General features: G+C 41.5%; 1 protein-coding gene across 3 annotated transcripts in view; it reads left to right on the top strand.

Annotated features, from left to right (window-relative positions):
• Positions 1-20,440, top strand: part of GLRB (glycine receptor beta) — a 52,055-nt gene extending 31,615 nt beyond the window's left edge. The window contains exons 8-10 of one of the 3 annotated variants that reach the window (XM_037377994.1): positions 837-989; positions 7,451-7,743; positions 17,751-20,440. In XM_037377994.1, the coding sequence (XP_037233891.1) occupies positions 837-989; positions 7,451-7,743; positions 17,751-18,047 (743 nt within the window). In that variant the 3' untranslated portion in view covers positions 18,048-20,440. The remainder of the gene's footprint in view (positions 1-836; positions 990-7,450; positions 7,744-17,750) is intronic. The other 2 variants (XM_037378004.1, XM_037378015.1) reach the window with 2 other exon arrangements.
• Positions 20,441-21,391: the final 951 nt, after the last annotated feature.

Genomic DNA, 21,391 nt, shown 5'->3' with positions numbered 1-21,391 from the left:
ATTTTGAAATTGTTGTAATGTAACATAGGAATGCCTTTTCCTTGTGATAGATTAATTTATGAAGTTGTTTTTATAACACTATTGTGTTAATATTAACATAAAAATGCCAGTTCTATTAATTGAGTGAAAATATGAACAGAATTTGTCTTCTGGTTATTGGACTTCCTGATCCATCTGTTACCTGCCGCAAAACCTCTAGTATCTGCAGCTTTACTTTTTGTTGGAGTTATCTTAACAGATATGTTCTGAAATGTTTGTGTGCTTTTAGATCCTAATTTTAAAACATTTGAGGCACTGTTCCTTGTTTTCAAAGTGTAGTGGCTTTAGAGCCTTTTTTAAAAAGTCTGTACCAGTTTTAGAAGTCACCTGTACCAGCGTTCAGTTCTGTGGGAATCTCCGCTTAGAGACACACTCAGATCACTTCTTTCCATTCTAAACTGACTACACCAATATTTCTTAATTCCATCTTTTGCACGATTAATGCTAAGGAGGATTTTCAGATGAGCTTAAGCTAGTATGACCACTAGAGCCTGTTGGTTTTATCTGGACCGCATCTTGAAGCCAGCATCAAGATGAGAGTTAGTTTAACTGCCTGGTGCTGATGTGCTGTGGCTAGAGAGGGGGTGCCTGGTAGAGCACAGAGGGTACCACATGCCTGCCCACACCTGGCGGTTATATAGATCTGTGTTTTGAACATGTTTTTTTTCCCCAAATGGAACTCTTTGCCTTCATAAAGCAAATCAAATCATTACATTTTTGCTCTTAAATAGAAAAAGGCCTGGAAGATATGGATCAGAAGCAGCACATTAAACATTAATGCATTTATTTCTTTAAAGGTTATTACACTTGTGTAGAAGTAATCTTCACTTTGAGAAGACAAGTTGGATTTTACATGATGGGTGTTTATGCTCCTACACTGCTAATTGTTGTTCTATCCTGGCTGTCATTTTGGATCAATCCTGATGCAAGCGCTGCAAGAGTCCCACTGGGTAACCTGCGTTTACACATACCGTCACGATCCGCTGTAACGCCATTGAGCCATTCTCGGTTGCTTTGATAACATGACACCGGACACTGAAAGCAACTTCACTTCCATTATCCACTCATCATTTTCACTGAAACCTCCTCATTGCTAGTCCAGTAAAATCCACCTCCACATTAAGACTTCACTTGATAATGGTTCCCGTGTTCCCATGATAAGCACACTGTCTGCTCCTCTCAGCCCAGACAAATCTGATCTTATCCATGTACAGGTGATGCTGCAGACACTGGCAATACGCAGTTCATAGGAATCTGAGCATTTGAATAATCAGTAAGAAAGCAGGATGATGAGTAAGGCTCTAAATAGTTACCTCTTGGAGCAGTTTTTTCTGAAGATTAATAGAAGCAGAATGATGTCTGCAAAAGAATTAGCATCTTTGTTACCTGATTAGCTTTATTTCATTAGAGTCAGTTCATAGGAGTCCTTCAGCCTTGTGCGTTCAGGCTGCTCAGCAGAACACAGTAGGGGCCTTCATTTATTATGAAAGAGTAGGACACAAAGTTAATCAAAACAATATTCTCTTGACTAATTGGATTGTACATGGGACTGCAGCTGTGGGGTGGCCAGATTTACTGACCCCAAGAGCTCAATGAAATGCAGAGCCAGGCTCTTGCACCTTGACACTTCTGTTTGGATTCCCTTCCCCATGCCATGACCTCTTTGTCCCCCTCCTTTGGACTCCCTGTGGTTCCCTTTTCCCTGGCACTCCTACCTCCCTAGGTCCATACTTTCCAAATCTTTTCCATGTCCCAGGAGGTTCAGGGCACCTGTTTTCAAGACCCCAGGGGTGCAGTTGCAGAATCCCTCCAGCCACATGCCTTGCTGAGAACCCTCTCATCCACGCTTGGACCTCCACACCCCCACAGGACCTGACTCCAGTGCAACCTCACATGCATGAATGCGTGTCAGTAACACTGGAGACCCTTGGGGTCAGGACCTGCCACATCCCCTTACCAGTCTGTGGCTGTGCTCTGCACAGTCCCGCAGCAGTGGGTAGCTGAAATCCCTGTGTTAAAGGCCAGCTGGAGCAGGAACAGTGCCAGGTTTTGTTGGGTGGAAAAGCATCCACGTACCCCCTGGCCTGAGCTTCACTGCTCTCGTCTCAGGTCATCTGCCGTGCTTCCTTCTCTGCCAGTGATGACAGGCAAAGTAATCTAAGATCTGCAGAACCCCCACAATTTAAGTGGGATGTTCAGGTCCTTGAATGCATCCAGAGGAGGGCAACAAAGCTGGTGGAAGGGCTGGAAGGAATGTCCCATGGGGAGCAGCTGAGGACGTTGGGCTTGTCTAGATGGGAGAGAAGGAGGCTGAGGGGCGACCTCGTTGCTCTCTGCAGCTCCCTGAGGAGGGGAAGGGGAGAGGGAGGTGCTGAGCTCCTGGGTGAGGAGCTTTATACTGGACACCAGGAAGCATTTCTTTACCAAGAGGGTGGTCGAGCGCTGGAACAGGTTTCCTAGAGAGGTGGTCGATGCCTCAGGCCTGTCGGTGTTTAAGAGGCATTTGGACAATGCCCTTAGCAACATGCTTTAACTTTTGGTCAGCCCTGAATTGGTCAGGCTGTTGGACTGGCTGATCGTTGCAGTTCCCTTCCAACTGAAATAGTCTATTTTAAAATCTGGAGAACTGTGACTGGAGTGCTACTTTTGCCTTTTGAGCCACAGCTGGCTACCTTGCTATAACTGAATGTAACAAACCCACTATTATATTTTTTTGTCTATCTTCTAAGGGTCTATTTCAGAATGCAAATCAGGGGGTTTTTTATTCTGACCTCTAAAAATATTAATAGTAATTTAGGGAGGAGTCACAATCTGTATTAGTTTGATAGCAAGTAACAAATATCCCTCACCTTGAAAAGTAGCAAGGATGTGTTCCACAGTGCTAAACATAAGACATTTTAAGAAGAAAAAAAAAAATGGGGAAAATGTAGCATGTATTAAATTAAAAAGATAGAAACCAGAACTGGAAATGTTTTTCATCTAGTGAGCTCCAATGCAATCAAAGCTTGAGCTGTATTTCCACTTTTATAATCCTGCACTTCAAATAGCCAACCAGTCTGTCTTTTAGATTTATAAGAGACAGTGCTGATTTATGTAAATTGACGTCTTTGTGACTAAATAATGCATACTTATTTATCGTTGATTTGCTTCATTTATTATAAGTGCTCCTTTTATGTATTAGCATTTCTGAAAGAATGCATTTTTAAAGTCACTAACCATTGGCTTGGTTATGTGACTTTTCCTGAATCCCCAGAGAAGCAAAATAACTCTAAATCTGACCATCCTCAAGTCATGAGTCAGTATTTAGTAATGCAAGTTGTTAACACTGTCAGTAGGGTAAGATTTATGTTTCTCTGGTTTGCAGGAGGGCAACAAACTAACTCTTCTAGCTACATCATTGAAGAAGTTGACCTTGGAATCTAACAAGATTAACATTTTTGTTCGGAGTGAAGGATGTCTAATCCCAAGAAACTGTTACCAATGGCCTGAACACTCTCAGTGGCTAGATACAGGTCTTGCCAGATCAGAAGCTTCTTTAGATTTGCTTATGAATGAATGCAGTTGTCCCTAGAGTTAAGTATGGGGGGCCACTGCTCCCCACGGCAAGGCAACTTGGAAGTTTCCAGGTGATTTAGGAATACGAGACACTTTGCAAGCCAGTAAGCAGAGTATATTTTTGTAAACTGATTAAAGTTCTGGGAAAAGAGTGTACATTTGAAGAAAAATCCTGTGTCCACGTAGGAACTAAACAAATTGCAAGCCCTATTTATCCCTGTATCATTTCACCCAACTTGATCATCTGGCGGTAGGGAGGTCCACAAAGGACTAGTATCCTAGCAGCTGTGGCTAAGCAACGTAAAGGCTGATAGCACTGTATGCTTCTGTCTAATTAGATGATGGTGTTTCACCTTTTAATGAGCCAAACAGAGGACTCTCCAGTTCTTTACAGGTGGAAAGTGTTCCAGCATCCATTTAATAAAAAACAAACAAACAAACAAACAAAAAACCACAACCTTTCCTACCTTCACTGCTGTGTGATCCTCAAAGGGAGTAAGATCATCTCTGGAGCTGTAGGGATCTGAAGGACATCGGACTTCTGTCCGCCCGCAGTGGCCTGACAGTGTGAAGCATTACTCCAAAGTTCAGGCAGGGCTACAACAGGTTAACTAAAAGCTTGGAGTAGTGATCTGTGATGTATTTCTCACACAGAAAGGACAAGCAGACATGCACCCCACCCCCATCACTCCTGTCCTCAGATCTGTCTTCATTCTAGGCATTTCATTCTATAAAGTTGTAACAAATGCAGTCTCAAAGACATAAATATATATGTATAACTGTAGTTTGAGGAAGGACTGGCAAGATCATGTCTTTTCGTTTAAAAAGTTTAATGAAAGAAAAGAATGTATAAGAAGATACCAAATGATAAGGAAAGCAAGACAAAATATTAACTTGGTCAATAACATTTGTGAGATGAAGCCAGACATTTTTAAAGCAGTAATATAAACCAGAAAATACTGTTTTAGACAGCATATAATTAACCTGTGGAATTCACTGCCAGGAGATAGTGCTGAGGACAGTAAGTTTGATGGATTCAAAAAGGGGAGATTAATTTATCTGGCAGCATGTGCTGAAGTGCTTTGCTGGACTGGCACTTTCAGATGTTATCCGCATGTAACCTTAGGTAGTATTTTTAAAATAGTAGCTCTGTAAATCATGCTTTAGGCTGTGAGATAACTAACCTTACTGATAAACTAAACTGTGCCATCAAGAGGGATACTACACTAGGGGAAAAAATGCGGAGGTATTTCCTGGAAATGCCAACTTTACTTGCAGGTATGGGGGAAGGAGCTCTGTCCTTTCTCTTTAGTGCTCCTTGAGAAGAAAAGGGGCATTTTTTCCTTTTTTTAATTTTTTTTTATTTAATTAGATAAGTAATTTTGCAGTTAATTTGTTCATTCTCCTCACTCATGTTTGAGGCTTGAGCTTTGGACTGTGTTGGGTAGGTACCTAGTGCAGCTGCTGCCAGATGTGCGATGCACACCAGCAGTGCTAGGTCTCCGAGGCCGTGCTAGCTGTGATCTGGCAGCAGATGGCTGCTTAATAGAATATTTCTGTGCTTCTATCTCACTTTATTATTATCTTGAAAACCTAGAAGTTTCTCAGACCCTGAGAATGAACTTTTTATCCTAGGAATCCAGACAAATGGATGTTAGCGGCAGGTCACTGTGACCTCAGTTGCTCTACTGAACAGATCGATGAAAGCTCCACTAAAACCTTCTCAGCCACTGGAATTTCTAAGTTGGTTTTGTAGAATTAAATTCTGGATTGTAAGATCTATTATTTTAAGCTCTACATAGTGCCTGTACAAATGTTTTCAGCACCAGGTATGATAATAATATTTGCCTATTAAGATAATAAACACTTTTAAAGTTGGTAGGAAAAAAAATTACAATATCTGAGATGTTGAGTCAGTCCATATCATTGTCTAATTGGGTTAATCAGCAGGAGGGCAGAGGCTGCCTGTCAGAAATCTAGCACAGACTGCAGTCTGCATGGTACTTGATACCGTACGCTGTTGGAGAACAAACGGCAAGCTGGGCATAGGCAGAGGGGCTCTCTATAGATTAAAAGGCATTGCAGCCTTATTTGTACTTGTTATTGCAGTTCCTTATGATCTGTAATTAGTGTTTATCGCCAGACAGCTGGTGTTGGTCAGTGAAAATAATTTTTGTAAAAAGGGGACTATTCTATGCTCACTTTTTATCCATATGGGAACGTTTGTACTTGAACATTTCAGAGACAGTAGATGGGGAAAAAAGCCAGAGTGGACGCTGAGGGCTCTCTGATTGGTGTTTGCCATGTCGTTCTGACCTGAGGTAGCAGATCTGGCCATTCTATATTGTTCTAATGGACAAAAAAAATCCAGCTTTGCAATGATACATAGATTCTACACATTTCTAAATAAAACATCATAAAAATTTGTATTTTAAAATTGCATGACTGTAATAATTTCTTTATATTTTATTTTCAGTGTTTTAAGATCTAGAAAATTACCCACTTCAAATGAATACCAAATAAAGTATCATAACAATCTTCTTAAAATCCAAATGGGAACACTAGCAAAAGAATTATGTGATATTTATGATCAACTAGATTTGAATAATTTCATAGACCAATACAGATACTTTCAGTTTTATTAACATTTTCACATCCTCAGTTACTTAAAGTGGATCTGAAGAAAATGATCTCTGTATGAATTACAAAATTTTTCTTTGGAAAAAAAAAATGCTTTGTATAGCACATATGACCAATATAAGAAACATAGTTAAGACTGAGTATCTCCTTTTGGCCAACATTTTCTGTAGACATCAATTACATTTCTTGAAACCCCCCATTTATTACTAAAGATTTGTATCATTGGTGCTCACAAAACCAAAATGGGACATTCTGAACTGGGGGGTTGAACTAAGTTTTCCTCCCATGACAGTCATTTCTGAAGTTAGTGTTTTTCCAAATGTAGCTGTTCGTGCTGCTATTTCTTTTTGATAGGAGCCCATGGGAAAACTGTCTTTAAGATTGGGCTTGTATTTTGTCTCTTGTGATGTGAGCCCAGTGTTGATGGGGACATTTGGAAGAGAAATACTTGTTGAAACCCAGTTTGATGATGGGTGTGACCTTTCAACAGCCTTTGCAGATGTAGGGTTGGGGTTTTTTTCATTATAAGGGCTTCCTGAAATACCCTTTATCTAGAAAGCTTCCTCTAGGTCCTGGAAGCTCAAATAGGGAAGGGTTGTAGACCCTCAGTCAACTCAGTGTTTTCGTCTTCACAGTGAATTGGGAGCACAGACTTTTTAATGGGCCGGTGCAGCCTTGCTCTTCAGCAAAATCTTCCCTTTCATCTAAGGTTTTTGTATCACACTTGTGGACAGGCCTTTCAGGGAATTGCTCCTGCTTTAGCACAGTTCAGATTTCAGGGACAGCAGTCTAATTTAAAGGATTTGGAATCTTTTGGTTTAAGTATCATATATTTCTCTTCCATCTTCCCAGGCTTAGATGCACGTTGTAAGATAAGCCTTTGGAAAGCCCATTTCCCAACTGTGTGGTGGGTGATGGGGCAGGAGAACCACAGCAACCAGCACAGCCTGACTTATTTGCTTCTCTGTTTATAAAATGAAGGTGCTCATTATTAACAATTCATCATCAACTGCGATAACCTACCCAAGTATTCAGTGTAACTTGTTCATCAACCAAAGGCATGTGCATTTGGTATACCTGCTGCACCGACCACATTGTGAAGTCCCATTCACTGTTACAAAACATCATTCAGTGTTGTCTGTTTCAGAGGAAGAGCACAGCCAGTGACAGTATGCGTAAGGATTCTTTAATCAATACATTATTTTTCTTTTTGTAGGTATTTTCTCAGTGCTCAGCTTGGCATCTGAATGTACCACTCTTGCCGCTGAACTTCCCAAAGTGTCCTACGTGAAGGCCTTAGATGTCTGGCTGATTGTTTGCCTGCTCTTTGGGTTTGCGTCCCTGGTGGAGTATGCGGTGGTTCAGGTAATGCTGAACAATCCAAAGAGAATTGAAGCCGAAAAAGCAAAGATTGCCAAGGCAGAGCAAGTGGAAGGGAAGGGTGGAAATGCTGCCAAGAAGAACACGGTGAATGGCACCGGGACTCCTGTCCACATCAGCACTTTACAGGTAGGAGCTGCAAAGCTAACTATGCAAAATCAGCATTATCCTCCATTAAAAGAATTCCAGGAATATACTGTTGTAATAATTTTGGAGAGCGCTTAATCTTAGAAGTGAACAAGATGTTAAAAACATGCTGGTAATTAATGGCTAGCAGTCTGACCAATTGGTCCCTAGTGATTTGGGGTCAGATGTACTAAATGAAGAATTTGTCTTTTAATATCCTAGCCCTATCGTTGCTGCTGAGCTTCAGGTAAATAAAGTAGCAGGCAGCTTTACAGTTGCTATTTTTCTCATAATAAATAGCAGCTGTCAAACCATAGCTATTCAGAGGACAAGACTCTCGGCCAGTATTTGCCGAGAGCTTACTCAAATAACACCCCGCTCATTGCTTTCCCCGGGATGGCCACAGCTGCAGCGCATTGCATGTCAAGCATCTCTGAAGCCAGGGATCCAGAAGTCTTGGCATTTGTAAAGAAAAGACAGGTCTGTTTGTCTGTCAAACACTCCCTGCATTTGTGTTGCCAGATCGGGTTTATGGGTCAGATCTCATTATACGGATAAAGACAAGATGTACGTCTTCACTTAGGCCAAAGTTTTCCATCACGTTGCTAAACTCTCGGTGCTGTAAAACTCCCCTTTTGTGCTGCAGGAGTTACCAGACACGCAGGCCAACTGCCCGCAATCCTAAGTGATATTTATTCCACAAGACGAAAATCGTTCTGCTACGATACGTAGAATGTGAATTTGGCTTATAGCTTTCAATGACTCAGCAATTTGGATGTATAAAATAAAGCTATTAGGCCAGATCCAAGTGGTAATATAGGTAGCGTACAATGCAACTTTAAGGCTTCTTTAAGGAGGGAGTACTTTATGCCAGAATGGTGGAAACCCTGTCCCAGTATCAAACTAGCATTGCCCCATAACTAATTACCCCAGAGCCGAGGAGCTACAGGTAGCGCAGAGCAGTGCCCTTAACTACCATAATTCTCACCTGGTAGAAGAGTCTCCTGGGAGCTGTATTGGGCAACCAGGCTCAGCACAGAGCAGCCCCGTGGCTGCTTTGACTCGTGTCACAAGCAATTCTCAAGGCCCAGGCAGTGTGGGAGCCAAGCAGAAAGAAAGATGGCTCCGCTATGGTTGTGCTTCCCCTGAACTTAAATGTGATATTTTTGTGTTCAGCAATTTGCAGGTCCAAAATTCAGCTGTTTCTTGTGACAAAGTAGTTGTAACAGTCCAGCAGAGCAACGTCAAATCTATTTCCATTTCAAGTACTTAAGTGTAAGCGTTCAGCTTGATCAGTGACAAGATTAACCAAAGAACTACAGTTTTTCAGTATTGTGAACAAAACCAAATCACTAAATTACTGATTCTCCTTGGTGGGTACACCCTTTAAGGTGCTTGCTGTTGTCATAGCCATAAGGAGAATAAAATCATAACTTTTATTACCTATGCTATCCTTTCATCTTTTAATAACTTTTTTCAAGAAGACAGCTTTGGGTGTACAGTGCATATGAAGACTTAGAGGAAGGGGAGTCATCCACAAAAATTAAGCAACGTTCCCCATGAATGGTGTCTAGCAGTAGGCTGAATGTTTTTACAATTCAGACCTCAGTCCGCCCTCCAAAAACTTGCAGTCCCCCCTCCATGATCTTGCAATGTCAGCTCCAGCATCTTGTGTTTGACCTGCACTTTTCAGGGTCTTTCCAGTTTGTTATGAGACCTTTAGCATTCCAATACCTATAACCTCTGCAACAACAATCTGGATTTCTGATGATCGTTATACAGATAGTTACAAAACATTTGCTTACTGAGACATATTGGAAATATGTATTCATTGCTTTGAAAGCAATGAAGCTTTTCAAAGCATGCTGCAAAAGACCCCTCACGTGGCTGAGTGGTCTCCTCCCCTCATGGCTAGTGATCCAGCTCGGATCCAGCCACCTGCTGTGAAACACAGCCTACCTGAGGAAGGGTGTCCTGGGCTGGTGATTTCTGGGAAGATCACCAGGCTGAGATAGAAGAAGATCCCAGACCAATGAATCACTTGGTATCAGGATGTGGTGGGGCAGTGATGCCAGATTTTAGATATATTTGAATGCTATAAGTCTACCGAGCTGAGCACTCCCTCTTTGAACCAGCTACTGGGTAGGAGTACTTTGAAAGTTCTCAGCCCTGGACAAGCCTGTACTAAACTCCTAAAACAGAACAGGTCTAAATCTTTCGGTAGCTCTGACTCCTAATCCAAAACTAACCCTGCCCCACGAAATTTGGATTGCTCCCATACAGACCTAGTAATGATCAAGTAGAGAACGCATTTTTCATATGGCAAATATGCAAGGGAGGGAAACATTAAAGAAACAGGTAATGGAAAAAAAATGTATGTTGAAAGGCATAAAGAATATGAAACAAAAAGAGGCCAGAGTGCTGTCCCAGAACTTCAGGAGCTGTTTCTCATCAGGGTTGAGTAGGGATTGTGTGTGAGGAGAGAACAAATACTGGGCTAAACACCTGGAAAGACTTAGATGAACCAATGTATAGCTTTAGGAGAAGAGGACAACTTAGAACTGCATCCGTGAAACACAGGTGCATCCCATAGAAGTGTTCTCTTTCCGCACAGGACATGATACCAAGGCAAAAGTGGCTGAGGTTGTAGCTGGCAATCTCACTGTAGCTAGGCTTGAAATGGTGGATAGACCAGACGGGACTCAAAGGTAGAGCCAACAGGAAGGACCTGGGAGCAGAAAACTCCAAGTGGTGCAAAACAGAGAGCATGAATAATTTCATTTATAAGTGTTTCTCCAGCTTAAATGAAGCACTTATGTATTATGAGACATTAACTGAATGGTGGTGATACAGATTTGTAAGTTATTAAAGGGCAGCCAAGTTTAAAAAGAGAAACTCCTTTTTTTTTTTTTTTTCTCACATTTAAATGCCCATAATCCTGATGCCAGGCCAGTTTGCCAGCGTTCCACGAGCAGCGAGTTGCACTCTTCCTGCCTCTTGCAGCCATGCAGCGTTGCAGCAGTGATGCCCTGCAGGAGGCTTGGGGCAGGGGCCAGTATGTAAGATACAGGGGGGTTGCAGGGGTAGGAAGATCCCAGGTGTGGGAAGGGTCAGAGGGAGCGCAGGGAAGCAAATGGGACAGACAGGTGCCCCTGGTTCCAGCCCCCATGGAACAATTTACGTGCTTGCACTATTTGTGAAAGATAAAAATGGAATCTGGTCTGGAGGCTTGGCACGTTTGATATTAGTAAAATGCAAGCCGTAACAAAAACACGTGATTATACTTAAAAATACAAGCAGCTGTTGTTCCTCTTTTATGACAAGAAATTGGGTAAAGGGATCAACTTTTCAGTATACCCTAAACATTAAAAGCTTGATGCCATTCATAATTGAGGGTGAGGACAAGAGATCTCCTGTGACAGAACCTGCAAGGGTCCACCTGGAAGTTTCCAGCAGAAAGCGCTTTTGGCACTGTGTCAGTAGAGTCAGTGATGGTGACTGATAGTCACCAGCAGCGACAGTGAAGGTGGCAGGATGAAAACGGTACTCACAATTTGCCAGTCACCCAAAGATGGAGCAAAGCTTCCATGGATGCATAGCTCCGTCTCCTCTCCACCACATCCTGGATACTGGCTGACGTAAAAGCTGTATGTTGCCAGCACACGCCACATTTCCAAGTCCATGCTTTGTGACTCGTGCCCCCTCCCACAAAAACCCTTGAAATGTCAGTGCCATTTTAAGCCCAGAGGTTTGCAGATATGACTGTCTGATTAAAGTCAAGTGGTCCATCTGGCAAGATCACCCTGAATCTGTAGGGGAAAAAAGAGAAAATTCAACATAAGCACTTCTGATGTGTTTTTTCTAAGACTGACAATGTCTATGCGTTTACAGGCGAGACACCATGAGAAAGTACAGTTTGGCTCCCTTAGCTCCTAGTGGCTGCAATTAGAAGCTGTTCTAAGCAGAGGAGAAGATTATGCAAACTGGTGGTAACTGCTGGCACTGGCTTTTTACTGGGAATCCTCAGTAGGAGTTTGAGTGTGTTTCCTAGCAATGCAACATCATACAGTGAGAAAAACAAGCAAAAAGGGAAATGTTCTGAAGATGAATCAGTTTCTTTTGCTTTCACTGGTGGTGCGATTACAGGGAGAGATCGCACCGTTAACTCTAACAGCATCCCTCGATTTGAATAGTCACATTTTCATCAAGCCCATTTATAGAAGCTGTCTCCCACAGATAATGTGCTTATGGCTGGAGAGAACATTTGCTAAAAGAATGTCTCTGGCAGATGATGAATAGTGCTATGCAAGTGGTGGTAACAGCTCTAAACCCAGTTATTTTTAAAAAGAAGTGGTGCCTTATCTTGCCAGAGCCACATCTCCTCTCTGAAACCTGATATGAGTTATGTTCATTCTACCAATTCACAATATACCTGACCAGTGGTGATGACCTGTGGTGACCTATCTTCCCCTATTGTCTTTTCCCCTCAAGTGGCACTCCAGACTCAGCTTTTTCATGTAGAACCACCAGAAACCCAGTTTACATTTTACCTTGTACACAAAACCACAGGCTGCAGCCTATTTTAATAGTTTCTGACAGCATTTCAGGTACAGAGTAGGTACTTTCTGCTCTAGTGACTCACGTATACATCCTTGAAGATAATTCAGAACACTGGTGTAAAAAGGCCCCAAGCAATCTGCTTTGAGCAGGGGGATGGACTAGATGGTCTCTAGAGGTCCCTGCCAACCTCAGCCATGCTGTGATTCTGTGATACTTTATGTATAAATATTTTTTGCGCGGTACTTTGCAAGGAATATTTGGAATGTGGTAGCAAATTCCTGCTGAGCTGCACCAGAAAATACACTCAGTCTGGATAGACACTGATACTAAACAGTCATTACTTTATTGATGTTCTACATCTATCGTTATGGCAAGAGCAAGAGAGGAGCACAAAACAAGTGCAGGAAAGATAAATGAGAGTTTGTTAGAAAACTCCTCCTTCATCCTGTGTGGAAGATTTACTCACTGGCAGCGCTGGTGCCAGATCTGCATGCCAAAGAGGTTGGATGCAGCAGGGGAGAAGGTTTTAGGGCAGAGAGGATGTGCTGTGTAGGGCAGAGGATGCGGCGGTACAGTCGGGAGGCACTTCAGCCTGAAGGATGCATGCTGAGCCGGAGAGGCTGCCAGAGCTACAGCATGTTTGGAGCTTTGCTAGAAATTATGGGCAATCCCACTTCTGCTCTCAAAAATTCTTGAATCCAAAATGAAGGCGTTTTATATTGCACTTCATCCTGACAGATAAAGAGGACTTGATCGCAGGATGAACAGTCAGTTGGAAAGGATCTTCATTCTATTTGCACAAAACAAATTTAGTCGAGTTCTGGTACTTTTGGAGCTGTGAAAGGAGATGTTTCACAAATCTGAAAACTCTTTTTTCTCATCTGGGTGGAAGAATTTATACAAAAAATATAAATGATGCTGGTGAGCTATATAACAACGTTCAAAACAACTACAGATCAGAAGGAAAGCAGTACTAATTTAAAAAAAAACCAACAACAGTACAACTGAAAACAAATTCCCAAAGATGGAAAACCATACCCAGCTTCAAGCATTTCTCTTTTTTTCTCACTGGCAAATGGATAAGTTAGTAGTAATCAGTGTAAATTGAAATCCAGAAAATAGGTGTAGGTAACAAAAGGGATTTATGGCTAAGCATAATTAAGGGCAATAGGAAGTTATCATCTGCATGTATAGCCAGAACACAAAAAACAGTTCTAAGAGTATTGATCCAATGCTAGGTAGAGATGCTGTAAGTATCAGAAATTAGCAGAAAAGGCAAAAGTGTTGAACAAATATTCTGCTCTGTGTTTGGGGAAAAGCCAGATGTAGTCAATCAGATGATGAAATAGCTTTAATTGACAGTAGCTAACAAGGATGTTAAACAGTAGCTATTAAAGATAGACATTTTACAATTGATATTTCAGCTTAAGTTGCATCTAGGATTTTTTAAAGAGCTGGTCCATGAGTGCTGTGGCAAATTGATGTTGATTTTTTAATAAATCCTTTAAAACTGGGAAGGTTCCAAAAGACAGCAAGAAGCTAACTTTGTGCCAGTATTTTTAAAGGCTAAGTGGCATAACATGCATAATTATAAGCTTGACATCAATCAGTGGAAAATATTGCATAGCTAACAGGGGGCTGACTAATAATTATTATTCATAAGTATTAATTATCATTAATGTTATTCATAATTCAGCCCCATGTTAGCTAATAAATTTAAATGGGTCAGTGAAATTAAAGCTGATCTATGTGTTTATTGATTTAATCAAACTATTTTTTTAAAAAGATTACAAACTAGCTTGACAGAGGTAATGATGTGGAGGAAAGAAACTCTTTAAGAACATTTGACTTGGCTTTGTGTGTCGGCCTGGTTACATCATTTGAATTATGCAAAATCAAGGTTATATTTGTTACCATCTGTAAGTACCAGCAGTTAATCAGGCTAACTATAGTCATGCCTCGTGACTGAAAATTGAAGCCAAATAAATTCAGGTTAGAAATAAGGTACATATGTTTGTGGGGAACAAGGTCATGGAAAAAATTCTCCATCCTGGATGTTTTTAAAGGAAAATCTAGTGTAACAAGTTTGGGCAGTAAATGTGGAGAGTGATGAGGAGCACCAGAAGCAGGAGAGGCGACGATGGGGAGTTAGTTCTCCCTCCCTGCCAGTCTGCATGCGCAGGCAGCACTTCTTTCTTCTGCTCTTTCCCCATTTTCCTACCACATTATTCCCTGAACTCTGCAAACAAAGGCTTTCTCAACCGGGTACGGCCCCGTTGCAGCAGCAGCAGCAGCAGGTGCTGAGCTTGGCAGCCAGCAGCGGTCTGCCTTGGCTTTGTCAAGGGATCATCCCAAGGGGCCTTCTGGCTTCTGGGAGTCATTTTTAGGTACTTCAGAGCTGTTCATCAAAAGGCAGGTGGCCTGTTCAACTTACCAGACCTCAACAAGGTAGCCCAGTCCTGAGACGAACTGGGTCTGTGGTTTGGGCCAAGCCTCAGGAGCCACATTGCCTTCCCGTGCCGTCCTTGACCCCCCCACCCCTGTGCCTGAGGGATGAGGAGCAGCTGCCCAGTGCCACTGGGGACATGGTGGGGCTCAGCAGTATTCCAGCAGCCTTCCCTTCCCAAACAGCGGCTCCCCATCCCCTGCAGGGGAGAAGCCATCGATCTGGTGGAAGCATCCTGTGGGCTGGGTCTGCCCCACGGGTCGTGATGCTGGGGCAGGACAAGGCAAATGATATCAAATATTTTCCAGGGCCACATTCTGTGTCAGGATGAAGTCAAAACGATGTAACATTTAGCAACGTTTTACTTTCTCTGTGGGTCTTCAGCGTAGTACTCTAAAATCCTTTAAAATCAAGTCCTGTGGCATCATTTTCCACAGAGATGGTTCCTGTAGCCTTTGGTAAAATTCAGGAATATCATTATGCTTCTAGCACAAGGCAGGAAGAATAAAGAGCAGATACACTATTTTTCATGTATATTATCTCACTTTGCTTAAGGAAAGCTGTAGGTCAACTGAAACGAATTTAGATTAAAACAACAGAAATACTGGAAAGCTGAAGAGATGTATGAGAAGAAATTGAAAACTATGGCTAGGCAGCAACTGAGTGTAGGAAACAGGAGCACATTAGATTTGTAAACCTGGGGAAATGGAAGAAATTATTTTTAGAAGTAACATATACTTATTAATGAAAAATGTGGTTGCTGTTACAAGGGAAATCATGTCACCCTGATCAGTCAGTGCTCCAGCTGACACTAAACTGAGCGGCACTCGGTGTGAACACGCTGCCAGCAGTCCCCTGCTTATAATGCAGAGGTGACCTGGACACCATTCCCTCAGCTCTCTGTCCTGGAGTGGATGGGAACCGACTTGTAACAGCTTTTTGGGGAGCACTTTAGATACTGCCGTCGGAGCAGAAATACTCTGTGTTGTAAATGAGAGTGCTTAGGCTATGACTGGTGTTGCGGAGTCACACAGTATGTCGCTGGTAGTATGAGGAATGGGCTACAAGTTTGCAAATCTAAAAGGAGGCTTAGAATTTCATATAGGTTTCTATTTCTTGTGATGGCCTTACTAAATCTTACTGGTTTTGACCATGGGAAAAAATGTAAATTTCCTGTGACCCTTCAGTTCACATGCACCCCAGCCCTGCACATTACCCTCCCGTTGCACAAGGCTCTGCTTTGTGTCTGTATGAACCGTATCACTGGGTGTGATCCCACTGGAAGGAACTTCTCAGATCCCTCACTGACAGCCCCCCGTCACTCAGGGTCACGCAATAATCATGTTCACACGTGTCTCAGTCACCACCTTACTGGACAGTTTGCCCCAGCTGCTACAGTGCTGAACACCGACCCAGGCTGTCCGTTCTTTGCTGACTGGGAAACAGTTGCAGGAAATTGCGTGTATAGTTTTGCCTTACCGTCATGAAACACCTGTCTGGTTTTTCCTTTTTACAACCTGGAATCATGATTTTATTGTGTAACCTGCACCTTAAGTTTTAGTGCATTGGTTTCAGAACTGAGTTTTCCTCAGCCATAAGTCTGGCAGATCTGGGGAAGCGTATCTGCTCTTCGCTGAGGGAATAGTGCCATGCTTCTCTTCCACCTGGTGCCAGAATCAGCACTGTCAGTAACTGGAGTAAAAGCCCCAGTCAAAGTTCAGGTCTTTTCCTGACTGCCCCAGTTGTTTTCATCCCAGTTACCTTGGCAGTTGTCATAGAGAAGCTAATAATATTCTCCAGAAAGTTTTTTATTCATCTTTAAGTCTGGTACTGCATCTCACTATTATGATTTTAGTTACAAAATGTGATGATGCAAATATTGCAAACTATCAGCCTAAGACTGCAGAAGGCCAGAGGTGGTGAGAGCTGAGAGTAAAATGCCCGAAGGCGTTGCGGAGGAGAGGTGGGCTGCTGGGACGGGGGGACGGGCAGCTTTTGGAAGAATCAAATTTTAGTGGATCGGTGGCTCCAGGAACCCGTAGTGAAACTTAGGTTAATGTTAGTTGCCCATGTGTATAACCTGATTTGTGAACCGGCATTTTTTCAAACTCACTCTCAGGTTATATATGTCAACAAATGGCATTATTAATAATGCAGATCAGTTTAATAACCTGTATTCTTTTTTTTTCCTTTTTTTTTTTTTTCTCCCCCGCTTTACATTAAATTAGTCTAATTGAAATAAAACTTTGGGAGTCATTTACCCAAGTCACAAAGCCTCGTCAGTTCTCCCCAAATCCATTCAGGCTCCTTGAACAGTGTGGGGCTGGTCCTCCTAGGGATTTATTGTACCTCAAATAGAAAGTGTATAAAATCCAAGGAAGGGAATATAGGAACTTCCCCCCCACCCCCTCCAAAACACTGGAGTTTGAAGGGCACCAAATACTTTTTTTCTTGCACATTGTCTGTGCCAGTACAATTGTCTGGCCTAAGCCTTGTCACTGTGTGAGGTGGTCACCCTAGGGTGACATAAAGGGTCTTGAGCTGGCTACTATGTAGAACCAGAATCGGCTTTGTTGCAGCAAACGCTGAATTTTAGGGTTAATTCTGACTACAGCTTCCAGGCCTCAGAAAAATGTAAATATTGAATAGTATCTGTCCTGCAGGTTCTGCACAGAACTGATTTCCAGAAATACTCTCTACAGAAATATTCTTTCCCCTTCTATCATCTTAAAATGGAGTCTAACTATAGCAGGTTGCACAGCATGAGGCACCCTGTGCATGAAAAATTACACAATTATGAATGTTTGGATTAGTTTATATGATTGACTGATCATCCTTAAGTACTTTATAATGCAGCCATTCAGCAAATTAGGCTGATGTGATGTATCCCTATCAACAAGTAATTTCCTATATGTTTGTTTGCGGTGTTCTCTAGCAGCTGCATTAAGTTTGTTAATGAAATATGGTGAGTAGATCATGATTCCCCTCACTCTTTATTTCATAGGTTGGTGAGACCAGATGCAAAAAAGTTTGCACTTCGAAATCTGATCTGAGATCCAATGATTTCAGCATCGTTGGAAGCTTGCCAAGGGATTTTGAATTATCAAATTATGACTGTTATGGGAAGCCCATTGAAGTCAACAATGGGCTCGGGAAATCTCAAGCCAAGAACAACAAGAAGCCTCCTCCTCCCAAGCCTGTCATTCCATCAGCAGCAAAGAGAATCGATCTTTATGCAAGAGCACTGTTCCCTTTTTGCTTCTTGTTCTTCAACGTCATATACTGGTCCATATATTTATGATAAACCTTTTATTTATTTTTTTCATATGTGTAAAATATATCCCATTTCATTACCCCTTCCCAGTCATGAAGGCCACTGTGTGAAATTATTTGCATTTGCAAAGCAGTATGTTGCATCTTGATGCCATGCGATTGTACTGAACATATGGCATCTGAAACGTGAATGAAAGCATGACACTGCAATGTCTGTGCTCCGACCAACATTGTATATAAATGTACAGCATACATCCTGCTTTAGGAATATATATGAAGGACAATGCATACTACATTATAAAGCTGAATAACGCTCCTCAGTTATTAGTAACATACAGAGATTTAAAGTGTTTCTGACGATGAAACTGATGTGCACGTTGAGTATTATTAAAATCAGTATTCTAGTATATGTAGTATTTAACAGCTTTTCTGCTGACTTCCAGCGGAAAAAAAAAAAAAACCAAACATCTTGTTATTGTATAATTTTAGATGGCACTGTTGAAGAAAAAGCTAAGATGTAATTCACATTATTTAGACTTGGTAAGTGAAGGCAGCATTGAACAAGCTGATCTTGTCTATGTGAAAAAATAAAGATCAGAGAATTACTAATTTTGTAAAATCAGCTTATTTAGGAAAGAAAACCCAACAACTGTATTCATCAAGGAGGCACACTTAAGTGTGTGAGAATATGCTGACAATAAAATATTGGGCCAAATTTTGACTACTGTGTCCTTAGGCACAAACTAGATACAATAGGTCAAAACCAAACAGGCCACTTTCTAGACTAGAAGTATCAGGAGTTTTGAAGAAACATCACAAGGTGCAGTTCAGTATCAGGTTATGTTATACTTTTTTACATTTCTCTGTCCTCTGGCTCACCTTCTGTAGCATCTGGCAACCCTGCAGTACATGTCACATTTTTGTTGTGGTTGCATTGGATACATCTTACTTGATTTGTTTTGTTTATCCCCTTGAAAGCTTTCAGTTTAAACAAACCAGTTGTTGTCAAGATGAAATCCCATTTTCATCAATAGTTACAATTTTTTTGTTTGTCTGTTGTAGCACGGATGACCAAAGCTAACACCTAGCCACCAGTAGAAATGAAGACATGTCCAAAGATCATAAAATATGACATGAGCCCTTGTGCCTCTGTATTAATTAATGGCTGCCCTCACCAACTCGTTGATTTGGCTGCTACTTTTTGGAGAATAAGGTCCTATGTGTGGTCAGTCTCTTCTGATAGGAGGCTGCTCTCCATTTAGCAGAGGAAACCCTATGACATGGAGACTACCTAAACGTGATCTCCTCAGGGCGCGTAGGGCAGGACCTGTGGCCTCCTGTGTGTGCCAGGCACATCCCTTCATAAGGGCAAGTCACGAGGTGAAACACAGGCAAAAGAAAGCTGCTTGTAGGTAGATATCGGAGTAGTGTGTGTTCCCTTGAGAGTGTGCCATAGAGAAACGTAACTTTTCTTGCCACTTGTAAAGCTGGGGCACCACAGTTACTTAAAATATGAAAATAAGACAGTTCTCACTAACTTGGCAATTTATTAAAGGAATTATAGTGGCTTATTGGCTCCTCATATGCTAGGAGGGGACTGAATTAAATGTGTGAAACCTTCCATAGTGCAAAAACCCACTTGGGCTAAATTTCTGGCTTATCCAGGATGTGTTGAGCCAATGCAGGCCGCAGAGGCACTGCTGGATCACTTGGGTGTTGCCCACCATGTGAACGTTGTCCACATAGGATGCGCAACCAGAAGGTCAAAAGTGGGAACCCAGGAACAGCGAAGCGTGCCAGCCTGGCTTCACTGGGCAGCTGTGGATCTGCTGTGGCCAGGGTTTCTGCTGACCTCTGCCACTTTGCGATCAACAGCCTGGTTGCGATGAGTCGTGTTGGGTTGAAGAGATCTGCTCTTCAGAACATGGTCATGCGCTTGCCACCGTCTTTCTTGTGGAGACTGCAGGGAACCACTTCGCCAGGTGGCCACAGTTTGTCCTTTGGATTTTTTTCCGATCCAAGGAAATGGAAGGGAAATCCCAAATATTACTGAGCCACACTGAACCGGGCAGGGAAAAAATTGTCTTTAAGGTCTAGTTCAAAGTTTCAATATTTCTGTCTGTTTGCAGGTATGTACAGAATTGTCAGAGACTCTAAGAAGCAATAAGGATAAGTCAAAGAGAGGAAGTTAGGGAGGGGTAATTTTTATATGTACAGAGTGCTATATTTATAGATATTATTTATTCTCATACTTGTATTTTTTCTTACAGTACTGGAAGGCAAGAAAATAATTACCTTATGTTGGAAAATGTATGAATTTTGGAAGATAATTTTCTTGTTAGAACTCTTCTTAAATGATTTATCTGTAATTAATGTCTACATTCTATCTGTATAATCTCAATTATAGGTTTTATTGTTGAATTATTCTTTGTTCCTTCTTGCTTTCCTGCTTACTTGATGGCTTTTGTGTTTTATCATGAAACATTTAATCAATAATACACTGTAATTGCTTTCCAGCTCACAAAAAAAAGGAAGCAAAAGGAATGTGTATTGTTACAATAAAGGCTTTTCATTCATTACAGCACAAAAACTAAGGACAGAAGCAGTTTAACAGCAAATTTGAAACAAAATTTAAAATAAACCAACATGAGCTATAAAGTATTAATTTTCTTTTTACTTACACTAGATACTTGCAGTATTTGTATTACCTTGGAATATATTAACTTGTCCTACTGAGCAGTAATAATTGATTTATTTTATTTTTCTTCTTTCCACTAAAGGTCATTGAGAGTTTTGCATACCATGTCACATTATGGTCCTCCAGCACCCTCTAGTTGTAAAATTCTGCCTGTTGACTGATTTGCAGAACGAGGTGCAAATATAAAGCTGTATAGGCAGTAAAGGATGTTACTCGATAGTGATAATATGAAGGGGGAAAGTATTAATAAAAAATAAATGGGCATAAAATCAATGGACAGCTATAGAAACTTGGCATGCAGTATGAATTTTAAAATGTAGAAAGTAAGGCATTTGAGTAGTAGCAAAGGTGAGACTCATGAAGTACATACACATTAGTAGCTAGATTAACTAGTCATGATGTTTGAGCAAACTGCATTACAGCAAAAATCTGTTTCTGAGGGAGACACCATCTGTGTTTCAGCTGACATTTACTTGAAGTTCTCCTGTTTACTGGAAGGAGAGTTACAAATTTTTGTTCTACCCTTAAAATAAACCTCAGTATTTTCTAGGCTCTTAAGCATGAAGGGGTAGTGTCCAAATCGTTCATTCCTTTCTTTCATACTGTCATTGCCCTTTAGGGATCTTACCATTTCAGGACTTTAGAACACATTCAAACACTGCCTCAGGAATTTC

Source organism: Falco rusticolus, chromosome 1 (assembly GCF_015220075.1).
Source record: "Falco rusticolus isolate bFalRus1 chromosome 1, bFalRus1.pri, whole genome shotgun sequence".
Taxonomy (NCBI): Eukaryota; Metazoa; Chordata; class Aves; order Falconiformes; family Falconidae; genus Falco; species Falco rusticolus.
The sequence above is the reverse complement of the archived record's forward strand: the minus strand, read 5'-3'. Positions and strand labels throughout refer to the sequence as shown.